Source organism: Cetorhinus maximus, chromosome X (assembly GCF_964194155.1).
Source record: "Cetorhinus maximus chromosome X, sCetMax3.hap1.1, whole genome shotgun sequence".
Classification (NCBI taxonomy): domain Eukaryota; kingdom Metazoa; phylum Chordata; class Chondrichthyes; order Lamniformes; family Cetorhinidae; genus Cetorhinus; species Cetorhinus maximus.
The window spans coordinates 4,019,984-4,034,862 of record NC_135917.1 but is presented as its reverse complement, the minus strand read 5'-3'; the positions used below and the strand labels follow the sequence as shown (position 1 = coordinate 4,034,862).

The following is a 14,879-nucleotide window of genomic DNA, read 5'->3' as shown; positions in this document are numbered from 1 at the left end:
ATCTCCAATCTTGGACGAGGCTAACCAATATCTAAAATCCACTCTGAAGCTGAAACAAATATTTGTCCCCATATGCAGCTACTTACCGTTAAATGTGCGCATCCTTGTTTGCATCCGCCGGCCAGATTTTCAGTTTCCCAAATTAGACTTGCTCCCTGCACAAGGTCAAAGCTACATTGTCAGTTATGAATAATTATTCAAACAAACTGAAATGGAAAAGTGGGAGCTGTCAATTCACTGTTAAGCTGGTTAATCCAGCAATTCTGCAAAAAGACTTCATTGCACTGGTAGTGGAAAATCAGCCTTTATGTTTCCATCCGGAAAGTACACCAAATCCAGTTCTTAATCATATACTTGATCCCTAAGTATTATGTCCCTTGACACTGATATGTGGATTCTTCACAAAGAATCACCTTTCTTTTGGGACCTATGTACATAACTTGTACTTCACTCAGGGTTGGGGATGATGAAATAAGATCCCCTTTTCCCATCCCCCCCCACTGACCTTATGTTATCCAGAGGTGAAGGAGTACCATTGTTATGTTCCTAGGATTATAATTGTTCTTAGTGTCCAGTAAAGTCTGAGTCAATGTGGGTTTGGTTTAAAAGTATGGTTTTCATGTAAAAACTTTTAATGAAGTTCGCAAGTAAATTGATCTACAACATCTGACAGAATGGTTTCTATCAATGTGAGTTTTTATGGCTTGGAAACTAGACATTCTTGTGCCTTTTAACCTGACTGTTTGATATTAAATTTTTAACTTCTGTGTTGAATCCTGCACTAATATGATTTTCTTTCTCCATGCAGACCAGATTCTATTCTCTGCTGAGATTTCGCAGATTAGTGATCTCAATGATGCTGACAACAGTTTCATACAGAACCGGGCCATCCTATTTGGAATTAAACTCCACGACCCTAGCCTATATTTAAAAGATGCCGATGTCAGCTTCTCCTGGAATTTTGGAGATGGAAGTGGTACCCTAATTTCCCGGGTCCATACAGTGACACACACCTACCTCTCAACAGGAGCATTCAAACCACATGTAATCCTACAGGCTGCCATCCCATCAACTGTGTGCAGCACAGCCAATCCAACTATTGAGAATTCAAGTCCAATGATCTCAACTGTAGCTTCTGACCCCACATCACCTCCACCTATCACAGGATCCTCTGTTGTGACCCCTGATCTGATTGTTTCCTCAGTAAATAGCGAACCTACTGTACGGGAGGTAACTACAGGTAGGAGGATAATAAACACTCGGATAGAAGCTGAAATGGTTCATAGTTCACTTTTAGTTTTCACATTTGCCTTTTGCAGCTGAGAAAAGGCAACAGTAATCTGGAAAACCATTATGTTGGCTCTAAAAGGTCTAGATTCAGATTCTTCTAATGGCAAAGTATGAACAAAAACTTGTATTTGTACAGCACCCTCAATGTCATAAAATGTCCCAAGGTGCTTCAAACAAGTGTTATCAAACAAAAATTGACACTGAGCCACATAAGGAGATATTAGGCCAGATGACAAAAATATGGTCAAAGAGGCAGGTTTTACGGAGCATCTTGCAGGAAGACAGAGAGACGGAGGGGTTTAGAGAAGGAATCCTACTGCTTTGGGCTCATGTAGCTGTTGGCACCAGTGTCAATGCTAAAGGGTTGAGAATTGGGTATGCACAAGAGGCCAGAATTGGAGGAGTGCATAAATTTTGGAGAGTTGTAGGACTGGAAGAGGTCACAGAGATAGGGAGGGGTGAGGCCCTGGATTTGAAAACAAGAATGAGCATTTTAAAATCGAGGTTGCCAGACTTGGAGCCAATGTAAATCAGCGAGCACAGGGGTGATGGGTCAACGAGACTTGGTGTGAGTTAGGACATGAGCAGCAGAAGACTGGGTGATCACAAGTTTACGGAGGGTTGCAGACCTGCCAGGAAAGAATTAGAAATAGTTGAGTCTAGAGGTAACCATGGTATAAATGAAGGTTTTAGCAGCAGATGAGCTGAGACCAGGGCAGACATAGGTGATGTAACAGATGTGGAAGTAGTAAATGGTCCTGGTGATGGAGAAGATGTAGGGAATTTATCTGTTGGGATTTTGAAGCATTATCTTTACTTATCTCCAAAACTAGCATCGTCACTACGTCAGAAGGAATTTCCTCTCTCTGAGGGTCATTAGTCTGTGGAATTCTGTACCCCAGAGAGCAGTGGAGGCTGGGTCATTGAATATATTCAAGACTGAGTTAGACAGATTTTTGATCAACAAGGGAGTTAAGGATTATGGGGGACAGGCAGAAAAGTGAAGGCCACAATCAGATCAGCCATGATCTTATTGAATGGTGGGGCAGGCTTGAATGGCCTACTCCTGCACCTATTTCTTATGATCATGATCTTAGTTCTGCCTACAAACAATAAGGTCAAACTTTTGTGCAACAGGTTTGCTTGAGAGAGTAGATTTGTCTCTCAGCAGTGGTGACATGTTTCAGGGTTCTAAATAAATCTAGCCATCTTTTTGGCTGGCTAAAGGTTGTAATCTGATGTAGCCAAACTGGATGCTGTTCCAGTCAAGCTGTTTTTGTTGAGTTTCCCCCATATTCAGCTTTTTTTGATGGCAAGAAAAGCACTCTAATAAACATGACTTCGCAATGATTGCAAATAAACAGTTGGACAGTTGGAAGCACAATTTGAATGTGGTTTGTCAAAATTTGTCTGGCTGTCTTTGTTTTCTTTCTCTTCCCAAATAAAAGTAAATGGATAACTTTAGCTCAGTGTTCATTTGGTAGCTTGGTTGGGGAGCATAAGTAACTGGTAACTTTGTGGTTATTCAACATCTGGGGTACTTGTATATTTAAGGTACTTGTACTCATTAGCCATCTTTTCTTGTACCACAACAGATAAATATCCTCTCCGCTTTTCTACTGCACTTCCCAAATGGTTATAACTTACAAACCTCAGGGTAATGTTTTATTGGCAATATAAAACATTGCTGGTATTGGATGTACTGACAATAGAATGGTTGATTGCAAACAGTCTTCTTTCAAGCCACTGCAGTCTTTTGTCCAGATTTGAACTCAGCATTATCATTTTTCAGTTTGACCACTAGTACTAGTAGGTGTGACTAAAACGTGTACTGTAGCATATTGGAGCAGTGAATTAGGGATCATACGTTACAAATGAAAGAAAAGTTATACATGTGTTTAAAATATCACTATAATTATATGGGATGTAGTTTAAAACTGATGTAATTATTTCCCAACAACACGTCGACTGGGAACACTAGCATAATAGTTATGTGACTAGACTAATAATCCAAAGACCTAGACTAATGATCCAGAGGCAGGAGTTCAAATCCCACCACAGCAGCTGAGGAATTTAAATTTAGTTAATTAAATAAATCTGGAATTAAAAAGCTAGTAATAGTACAGGTACAGTGTCTCAAATTTGGTTGTCTGAAAACCAGACAGTTTTATAATGTCCCATGCATCAATTTTAATTGAGCAAGCTTTTGAAAAAATAACTTACCTGGACAATTTGGCTAGGCACTGCATTGGCCTGGTGTGGCTTCAGACTAATTATTGGCTTTGCGCGCCACTCTTACCTGCGCTCCAAGCGACCCTTAATCCCACCCGACCTGAATTGCCAACAGCCTGAACTGCCCGACCCAAAATATGGCAATATCTGAAGTCCGACACGGCCTCAATCCAGAGGTTGCTGGATTTGAGGTAATGTACCCGTAATGGTGACCATGAAACTACTTGATTGTTGTAAAAACCTATTTGGTTCATTCATGTCCTTTTCAGGAAGGAAATCTGCTGACCTTACCTGGTCTGGCCTACATGTGACTTCAGACTTACAGCAATGTGGTTGGCTCTTAATTGTCCTCAGAAATGGCCTAACAAGCCACACAGTTAAGGGCCATTAGGGATGGGCAATAAATGCTAGCCTTGCTAGTGATACCCACATTCTGTGAATGAATAAAAAAGCAGCTGAACTATTAAACAATGCAAGACATTATCTCACATGTGAAAAACTCTGTTCCATACCCAACATGGACAATAACAGCTTTCCTTATTCAATTGTTTGCTCCCCATATCACTACTGGGAGTTTAGTCAGTTTTAAAAGGGATTGAATATAGAATATTAGCAAGTTAATGTACATTTGTTGAATACTCAAGTATTGACTTTCAAATTAACTTGATTTCTGTCTAGTACATCTGACAAAGAATATGGACTTTAGAACTACATCTTAATTTTTTTCATAGGAAATACAGCTCCTTCTCAGCCACCAACAGTTGAACCTGTAGCTGTATCTACTCCAGTGTCTGATTCCCCAGTACCACCTTCTGAGCAGCAGCCAATCATAATCCCCACTTCCACAGGAGACCCTATTCCAGTTCCTTCTTCCACCATCAGTCCTGTAACCCCTGCCTCCGATGATGCAATAAATGCCACAATTGCTGTCTCAGAACAAGCTATAACTGCGGCAACCCCTGCCTCTGATGACGCTATAAATGCAGCAACCCCTGCCTCCGATGACGCTATAGATTCAGCAACCCCTGCCTCTGATGAAGCTATAAATGCGGCAAACACTGTCTCAGAACAAGCTATAACTGCGGCAACCCCTGCCTCTGATGAAGCTATAAATGCGGCAAACACTGTCTCAGAACAAGCTATAACTGCGGCAACCCCTGCCTCTGATGACGCTATAAATGCAGCAACCCCTGCCTCCAATGACACTATAGATTCAGCAACCCCTGCCTCTGATGAAGCTATAAATGCGGCAAACACTGTCTCAGAACAAGCTATAACTGCGGCAACCCCTGCCTCTGATGAAGCTATAAATGCGGCAAACACTGTCTCAGAACAAGCTATAACTGCGGCAACCCCTGCCTCTGATGAAGCTATAAATGCGGCAAACATTGTCTCAGAACAAGCTATAACTGCGGCAACCCCTGCCTCTGATGAAGCTATAAATGCAGCAATCGCTGTCTCAGAACAATCAACCGGTAAGTCTTCCGTTTGCTATTATTTTTGGAGATTTTATTTAATTGCTTGGAAAATCTGCAATGCAGTTTTGTATAAATCTGCATCTCACGTTCCACTGACCTAAACCCGTGCAACAAATTTGTTGAAATTATGTTTGCTTTTGTGTAGACCAATTGTATACCGTGGTACAATTGGAAATTGGAAAATTGGAGATTTTAAATTCTTGGAACTTTGGATTTCCTTCTTAAATACAATGAAAATACTTGCAGTGTTGTTTTGTGCTCTTGAAATTCTCTAGAACCTTCAGCAAATTGATCACAACATGTATATGTATGAGTGTAATGGCCATGTCATTGGTTTATCAGCTGCTCTTTAACTAAATCTACAGCTGTATCTGCCACAATGTTGATTCCAGAGAGTGAGACAACTGTTCTGGGCACAAATGAAGGACTGATGCTGGTGAAGCGACAGGCTCTTGAAGATCCAGCAGATAATTGCCTTATCTACCGCTATGGCACCTTCAGTACCACCATCAATATTGTCCGTGAGTAAGATCTTCAAATAGTATCTCCACTAACAAGTAGATATTGTGTTATCCAAAACTATTCCAAGGTTGTCAGCTGATAAATTCTAAAGAAAGTGAAGTGCTCTATTGCTTTGAGGGGTACTGAAACTGCTCAGGGAAGCATTCTCATTCACACTCCTTATGGGATGGCACCTGTCTGTTTACTTCACAACAAACTGGTTACAATTGGGAAGGTCCCATGAAGGAGTTGCAGGGGCATACCCATAATTAAATAAAGGTCATCCACCTGAAATGTTAACTCTGTTTCTCTCTTCACAAAGGCCACCTGACCTGCTGAGTACTTCCAGCATTCACTGTTTTTACTTCAGATTTCCAGTATCCGCAGTATTTTGCATTTGTCATACCCATATCTTTTTGCACTGGTGGTGTTTTGGTACATCACTGCACTGAGCCATCGGACTACCTATGACTATCTGGCTTTATTGGTAGAATTTTTTGATTTGATAGCTAGCTGTCCATCTAATTCCCACAGAGTAGCAAAAGGTGCAGAAATGCTTTGTCTGAGCAAACATAGACAGCTTTTAGAGCAATAAAACTCTGAACTCTGCATAGTAACAAGCAGCAATGTCACTTCAGTTTTTTTAAAAAGTGGCATTAAGTAATTGCCATGCGTTTGGCTACAAAGCTTTTGTATTAAAGTAAGCAGTGAAATACACTCACTATATCAAACAGCAATGAATAAATTGTGTTTGTGCCTTCTGGATCCCATTCTAACGTACAATTGTATGGAAGGTTCAAACTACAGATCAGCCCTAATGGCTGCAAACAATAAAAGAGCTATCAATGGATCATGTCAATAAGGGATTGATAATGTCATGATTATACTGATATTTACATTACATTTGTATAATAGATTTATTCATTGGACAAGTTCCCCAAACCTACATTTGTGCCATTTCCCTAATGCCTACTGGTTTTGTTGGGTGGCCCTTGCACTCAAACCTATCACTATAACTAAGATTAATTGGATTGTTGACCTCTCTGCTACCAGGCAAATCAATCAGTGTTGTATTCCAGGAATCTGATTGGAAAGGCTGCTGAGATAGGCTATTATTGGCTTACTGGTTTGCCTTGCTTTTTCTTTCTTTCAGAGGGCATTGAAAGTGTGGAAATAGTGCAAATATCGAATGTGGTGCCAGGTTCTGTGGCAGAGATGCAGCAAAATGCTGTGGATTTCACGGTGACCTGTCAGGGAAGGTATGGTGTATAAGAGTTCTGATTATGATTCTTATTTAACGCAAACTGAAAGACTCTAGACTAGCCTATTAACTGGCTGTGGGGACAATGAGCTTTAAAGTGTGATATATATTCCAGCTTTGTATTTGTTGAATTAAAATGTTTAAAAGGTGCAGTTGGCAAGAAAATTGGTCTTAACTGTATTTCTGCCACCAACAACCTGTCCAATTTGAAATGCCAGTAGTATGGTTCTTGTCATATTAGAATTTCCATTTTTGCATTTGGGCATAATGATAGATCTCAACTGCATTCCTTCTACACCTGCATTCTGACCAAGGACATGTGTGGCTTTGATGGGGAAAATGCATTTTCGCAAGCTCTTGCACGCAGAGAAGGCTGGACCTTCTCAATCCAACTCTCAGCAGACCACTCGAGGTATTCTGACAGCTGCCTTCAAAATCTGTTCTTGTTGTGCCATTGTTTTACAATGAAGCAACAGGTGCACGATGAGGAGGTACAATTTTAATAGCTGTTATTTCTTTTCCAGCTTCCCAAGTGAAATTTGCACTGTTGTCTTGGATGCAGACTGCATAAATCCTCAGCAAACTGACTGCAGTGAAGTGCTGCCTGTTGATGAATGTCAGCTTATCCTTCGCCAATTCTTCAACTCCTCTGGAACTTACTGCGTAAATGTCTCTATGACAAATGCAGTCAGCTTGGCTGTTGCTAGTGCCCGTGTTGATGTGAACCCAAGTAAGTCTGTCAAGCTCTGTAACAAAGTGAGTGAATATAATGAAGCCCTTGGGCATATTAATAGATAGTGCAGTCTACCTTGAACATGACTAATAGAGTTGGGAGTGCATTTTTATTTGCTCCAGTGTGTGGATGGTCAACATAGCTAGATGAGAAGTTACTGGGTTTGCACTATTAATATCATGGAGTGAAGACCAAGTGTAGTCATCAGGTGAAGTGGGGTCAAAGGAGGGAGGTCCTGTGGCACAGTGATAGTGTCCCTACCTCAAGGCCGGATGCTCTGGGTTCAAGTCCCACTTCAGGACATGATGGTCATGGAAGGTATGTGCATAATATGGCCAAATAGGTTGATTATCAGCCCTGTAAAATCCTCTAATATGTGTAAGAGCAGGAGAGTTTCCTGGTCAGCCATACTGTAAAAGACAATGGCAAACCACTGCAGTACTTTGCCAAGCATTGTTGTGGACCAATCCAAAGGAAGTCAAAGTCACCAATGCCCACTTAGGGATTGGTACCTGAAGGAGGAAGGGCCAGGGGCTGGGCAATAATTGAAACAGAGTGCACAGATGTGAGTTGTACTGTAATTTCAAACTCTAAAATTGAGAAACTAGTCATGTAGGCCGACATGTCTAATCATAGGCTTTCACTAAGGGGAGGCGATGGCGTAATTGTCGCTGGACTAGAAATCCAGAGACCCAGGGTAATACTCTGAGGACCTGGGTTCGAATCTCACCAAGGCAGATGGTGGAATTTGAATTCAATAAAAATCTGGAACTAAAAGTCTAACGACGACTATGGAATCGTTGTAAAAACCCATCTGGTTCACTAGTGTCCTTTAGGGAAGAAAATCTGTCATCCTTACCTAGCCTAGCCTAGCAATATGGTTGACTCTTAAAATTCCCTCTGAAATGGCCTAGCAAGGTACTCAGTTATTACAAAGCACCAAAAAAGGAATGAAACCAGACGGACCACCTGGCATTAACCCAGGTGCCAGAAACGACAAGGGCAATCTCAGCAATGTCGATCCTGCAAAGTCTTCCTTACTAACATCTGGGGGCTAGTGCCAAAATTGGGAGAGCTGTCCCACAGACTAGTCAAGCAACAGCCTGATGTAGTCATCCTCACGGAATCGTATCTTACAGATAATGTCCCAGACACCATCATCATCATGTCCTGTCCCACCAGCAGGACAGGCCCAGCACAGTGATACAGTCGGGAGGGAGTTGCCCTGGGAGTCCTCAACATTGACTCCGGACCCCATGAAGTCTCATGGCATCAGGTCAAACATAGGCAAGGAAACCTCCTGTTGGTTACCATATACCACCCTTCCTCAGCTGATGAATCAGTGCTCCTTCATGTTGAACACCACTTGGAGGAAGCACTGAGGGCAAGGGCACAGAATGTACTCTGGGTGGGGGACTTCAATGTCCATCACCAAGAGTAGCTTGGTAGCAACACTACTGACTGATTTGGCTGAGTCCTAAAGGACATAGCTGCTAGACTGGGTCTGTGGCAGGTGGTGAGGGAATCAACAAGAGGGAAAAACATACTTGACCTCATCCTCACCAACCTGCCTGTTGCAGATGCATCTGTCCATGACAGTATCGGTAGGAGTGACCACCGCACAGTCGTTGTGGAGACCAAGTCCCGCCTTCACATTGTGGATACCCTCCATCGTGTTGTGTGGCCCTACCACCGTGCTAAATGGGGTAGATTTCAAACAGATCTAGCAACTCAAGACTGAGCATCCATAAGGCGCTGTGAGCCATCAGCAGCAGCAGAATTGTACTCGAACACAATCTGTAACCTCACGACCCAGCATATCCCTCACTCTACCATTACCATCAAGCCAGGGGATCAACCCTGGTTCAATGAAGAGTGCAGGAGGGCATGCCAGGAGCAGCACCAGGCATACCTAAAAATGAAGTGTCAACCTGGTGAAACTATAACACAGGACTACTTGCGTGTCAAACAGCATAAGCAGCAAGTGATAGACAGAGCTAAGCAATCCCACAGCCAACGGATCAGATCTAAACTCTGCAGTCCTGCCACATCCAGTCGTGAATGGCGGTGGACAATTAAACAACTCAATTGAGGAGGAGGCTCCACAAATATCTCCATCCTCAATGATGGAGGAGCCCAGCTCATCAGTGCAAAAGACAAGGCTGAAGCATTTGCTACAATCTTCAGCCAGAAGTGCCGAGTGGATGATCCATCTTGGCCTCCACTGGAAGTCCCCAGCATCACAAATGCCAGTCTTCAGTGAATTCGATTCACTCCATGTGATATCGAGAAACGGCTGAAGGCACTGGATACTGCAAAGGCTATAGGCCCCGACAATACTCTGGCAATAGTACTGAAGACTTGTGCTCCAGAACTTGCCGTGCCCATAGTACAGCTACAACACTGGCATCTACCCAGCTATGTGGAAAATTTCCCAGGTATGTCCTGTACACAAAAAGCAGGACAAATCCAACCCAGGTAATTGCCGCCCCATCAGTCTACTCTCGAACATCAGTAAAGTAATGGAAGGGGTCATCCACAGTGCTATCAAGTGGCACTTGCTTAGCAATAACCTGCTCACTGACGCCCAGTTTCGGTTCCGCCAGGGCCACTCAGCTCCTGACCTCATTACAGCCTTGGTTTAAACATGGACAAAAGAACTGAACTCCTGAGGTGAGGTGAGAGTGACTGCCCTTGACATCAAGGCAGCATTTGACAAGTTTGGCATTAAGGACCCCTAGCAAAACTGGAGTCAATGGGAATCGGGGGGAAAACTCTCCGCTGGTTGGAGTCATACCTAGCACAAAGGAAGATGGTGTAGTTGTTGGAGGTCAGTCATCTCAGCTCCAGGACGTCATTGCAAGAGTTCCTCAGGGTTAGTGTCCTCGGCCCAACCATCTTCAGCTGCTTCATCAATGACCTTCCTTCCATCATAAGGTCAGAAGTGGGGATGTTCGCTGATGATTGCACAATGTTCAGCACCATTCGTAACTCCTCAGATACTGAAGCAGTCCATGTCCAAATGCAGCAAGACCTGGACAATATCCAGACTTGGGCTGACAAGTGGCAAGTAACATTCGCGCCACACAAGTGTCAGGCAATGAACATCTCCAACAAGAGAGAATCCAACCATCACCCCATGATGTTCAATGGCATTACCATCACTGAACCCCCTACTATCAACATCGTGGGAGTTACCATTGACCAGAAGCTGAACTGGACTAGCCATATAAATACTGTGGCTGCAAGAGCAGGTCAGAGGCTAGGAATCCTGTGACGAGTAACTCACCTCCTGACTCCCCAAAGCCTGTCCACCATCTACAAGGCACAAGTCAGGAGTGTAATGGAATACTCCCCACTTGCTTGGATGAATGCAGCTCCCACAACACTCAAGAAGCTTGACACCATCCAGGACAAAGCAGCCCGCTTGATTGGCACCCCATCCACAAACATTCACTCCCTCCACCACTGACGCACAGTGGCAGCAGTGTGTACCAACTACAAGATGCATTGCAGCAACTCACCAAGGCTCCTTCGACAGCGCCGCCCAAACCCACGACCGCTAGCACCTAGAAGGACAAGGGCAGCAGACACATGGGAACACCACCACCTGGAAGTTCCCCTCCAAGTCACTCACCATCCTGACTTGGAAATATATCGCTGTTCTTTCACTGTCGCTGGATCAAAATCCTGGAACTCCCTCCCTAACAGCACTGTGGGTGTACCTACACCACATGGACTGCAACAGTTCAAGAAGGCAGCTCACCACCACCTTCTCAAGGGCAGTTAGGGATGGGCAATAAATGGTGGCCCAGCCAGCGAAGCCCATATCCTGTGAATGGATAAAAAAAACATGCTGTTGCACATGTTGTGTACATTTTTTCTACTCCATCCATAACATATGAAAAATTTAATTAACTATTAACTGGGATTTGAGATTTATGCAACCAAATAACTCAAGTTCTGCTACCTCTTCACTGACCTTGCATCTGAATGAACTAAATGACTGTAATTTTGAGTGATTAATGAGGCTTTTCTCTCAGCTGCAGGTGGGACACCTAGTACAACTGAAGCATTGGTACTTGTTGGGGTGTTGCTCATTGCAAGTATCATTGGAGCTGTAGCCATTACCTACAGGTTAGTGTGTGCGGCTATCATAATAAAAGAGAGGATCCAATTCAGGGATGACTTGCTTTTTGGAAGGTATTTGGCTTTTCCTATGGACTTCTGAACCCAGAAGCAGTACTATTTATAAGATCTCTATAGGAAGCTCACAGATGAGGGAAAAAAATGTCCAGAATTGAAATCAAATGAGTCTATAGGCTAGAGCAGCAGTACAACAGTGGTGTAATCTATTTTGAAACTTATATCATGAGAACCAAATGGAGTGTAAAAACTCAAAGGTTCAGCAACTTTATAGTTTGTTTTCTAAATGAATAGTTAAATATGGCCTAATTCGAACTACTTCACATCAGGTCTCCTCAAAAAAGAAGCATGATTATGCTGATTCGTGTCCAAGATTCTCTCCTGGGGGCTGGCCATCAAGTGCAAACATGTATCATCCACTCATTTGTTCAAAGACTTTCACGACTGGTGGGCATTGCAAGGCATTCACCACATCATAGACCTTTCCTGCAAAATACAGGAGCACTTCGGTTTTGGTGGGTCAACCACACATGGGGCAGGATTTTACTTTCGTCGGGCGGGTGCGTGCCTGACTTGATCTGGCGAGCGTCCCGACATCATTGCGCACTCTCGCGATCTACAGTCGGCGGGCGGGCGCGAGAGTCCGCCAACAATTAAGAGGCCTAGAAATGTGAAAAATGCATTAATTTATATTTTTCACTGCCCACTCAACCGTTTGGTTGACGGGCAGGTGAATAGGCCAGGAGGACTTTGCATTTTTTTACAAAACCTCATCCATGGGCGGGATGAGGTTTCCAACAGCAAATAAAAAAGTGGGAAAAATTTCTTAAATTTCACTTCAAACATGACCCTCTTGTCACATGTGGGGACATGTTTATATCATCTTTTAAATCTTGATTTTTGTTTCTCCAATTCTTCAGCTCCCTGAGGCAGCTCTGTGCCCTCAGGGAGCTTTCAGCACACACTCCTGCGCACATGCGGAGACTTCCGCTCTCGACCTCCTGCTGCCCCCACCCCAGCAGCAATGGGCGTTGCAGCGTGTGCTTCACACTGGCTGGCCGTTAATTGGCTAGCCAGAGTGAATTCGCGGTCAGGGGTCAATTTTCCCGGCCGGTCCTGGGCCCGCCCGCTGTGCCTGCCCGACAAAAGTAAAATCCTGTCCATAGTTGTGGCATGCTCCCAAGAGAATGATTGATTGGTGACATCCTAGTGGCCCAACAAAAGTAAGGATTCCCTTATGGAGAATTAGGGATTTTGCTTATAACTCCAGAGAAGGTGGCAAAATAGTGGATAGGTGAAGAAATATGAAGGACAAGTCACCTGGCTCAAATTGCATACCTCCTAACCAGCAAAAGTGGTCAGGGCAGAGGCCTCAAGTCCAGAATCCTTTAGACTGGGGATCCAACATGCATAACTTTCCATTGTCACTATGGATAAAGGTAATTACAATGTGACCTTAAAAGCAGGTTACATACCCAGTGCTCAATCTGAAGACTTGCGCTAACTTTCCATTTCATTTCAAATAACCAAAATTTTGGGGCCTTGAAACCCAAAGACTGTTGATATGAAACGCAGCTGGTTGACATTCAAAATCTGGTACATTTTAGAGGAAAGGAGCGGGAGGGAGGGTTAAGAAAATTAAATGTTGAGGGTTTTTTAAGAACATTTCTGGGGAATCACATTTTCTGGGACACACTTCATCTGGAGATGAAAATGAGCAAGTTAGTTTGAATATCAACATAGGTGGCTGAATAGACAATGTTTCACACTCGTAACCCTATTTTCTAGTTTTGAACTAAATCATGTACTGTATACAGACCTATTAAGTATTCTTAATCTTGCTCACTGACAATTTCCTATTAGTTGAGGATGAGGTAGCATTTACTTTTAGGGTCTGTTCAAATTGTCCTGTTCCTGCACAATTGCAAATTAGAGGAGGAAGGTGCTTTCTCTTTAAAACCATTTTACTAACTGTCTCTTATTCAACAGGAAGTACAAGGAATATGCTCCACTGCAGCAGGACCCTTCGAGTATTCATTCTGAGTGGATCTCAGACAGGGCTGCTGTGAACATTTTCCTAAGAAATATGTTCAGTTGTCAACGGAGTAAAGTCAGCGAGAACAGCCCTCTGCTGCATGGGTGTGTCGTCTGAGACATTTCACATGGATTATGAAAGTGGATTCATGTTACTAATAAAATGTAACCAACCCTAATTGCACGTGTGGACCTTTTTAAATGGGGGAGGGAAAGGGAAGGAGAAGGAAGAGGATGTTAGTTGACACCTGACATAGCAAGACCTATCAAATAAATAAGACTTTAAGCTACAAGGCTGTCTGTCACCTTGACATTGCTTCCCATTGCTTGAACCTTGCTTGCCGTGGCTCAGTGGGTAGCACTCTTGACTCTGAGTCAGGAGACAGCAGGTTCAGGTTCCATTCCCGCAAGTTGAACACAGAAATCTGGCTGACACTCAATGTTCCTTCTAAGGTGAGCTGCCGTGCAGCAATTGGGAATACGCAGGAACAAACAGGCTGCACACAAGCGACACTACCATTAAAATGCATGCATGTGTGGTCATGCATCATCTTAAAGGGACCATGCAGTACAACAAGCTGGTTGCACACAGCAAGCAGAAGTTAGAGGGAACATTGCTGACACTCCAATGCAGTATTGAAACACTGCACGATCGGAGGTGCTGGCTTTCAGATGAAACTTTAGACCGAGACCCCCTCTGTTCTCTCAGGTGGGCTTAAAGGATCCCATGGTACTATTTTGAAGAAGAGCAGGGAAGTTATCCTTGGTGTCTTGGCCAATATTTCTCCTTCAATCAGCATCACATAAACAGATTATCTGGTCTTTATCACATTGCTGTTTGTGTGAGTTTGCTGTGCGCATATTGGCTGCTGTGCTTCCTACATTACCATCATGACTACACTTCAACTGTACTTCATTGGCTGTAAAGCACTTTGGGATATTCTGAGGTCGTGAAAAGCGCTATGTAAATGCAAGTTTTTTTTAATAGACTTCCCATCCAAATGAGATGGGGATAGAGGAAGAAACAGGCAAGCTGACTGCATTAAGCACTTCTAGGAGTGGATCACAAAATCTAAGCTGACACTTCAGTGCAGCATTGTCAGAGGTGTTCCCTTTCAGATAAGATGTCAACCTGAGGCTCTATTTACCTTTTCGGGTAAATGTAAAATATCCCATGTCACTATCTGAACAGTGGCCAACGTCT

General features: G+C 43.4%; 1 protein-coding gene across 2 annotated transcripts in view; it reads left to right on the top strand.

Moving 5' to 3' along the window:
• The window catches only part of pmela (premelanosome protein a), a 28,466-nt gene extending 14,612 nt beyond the window's left edge, over positions 1–13,854 (top strand). Inside the window, exons 6-12 of one of the 2 annotated variants that reach the window (XM_078534508.1) lie at positions 809–1,240; positions 4,254–4,997; positions 5,366–5,521; positions 6,655–6,760; positions 7,287–7,492; positions 11,545–11,632; positions 13,631–13,854. In XM_078534508.1, the coding sequence (XP_078390634.1) occupies positions 809–1,240; positions 4,254–4,997; positions 5,366–5,521; positions 6,655–6,760; positions 7,287–7,492; positions 11,545–11,632; positions 13,631–13,793 (1,895 nt within the window). In that variant the 3' untranslated portion in view covers positions 13,794–13,854. Of the gene's footprint in view, positions 1–808; positions 1,241–4,253; positions 4,998–5,365; positions 5,522–6,654; positions 6,761–7,286; positions 7,493–11,538; positions 11,633–13,630 lie in introns of both variants that reach the window. The other variant, XM_078534507.1, reaches the window with a different exon arrangement.
• The last annotated feature ends 1,025 nt before the right edge of the window (positions 13,855–14,879 follow it).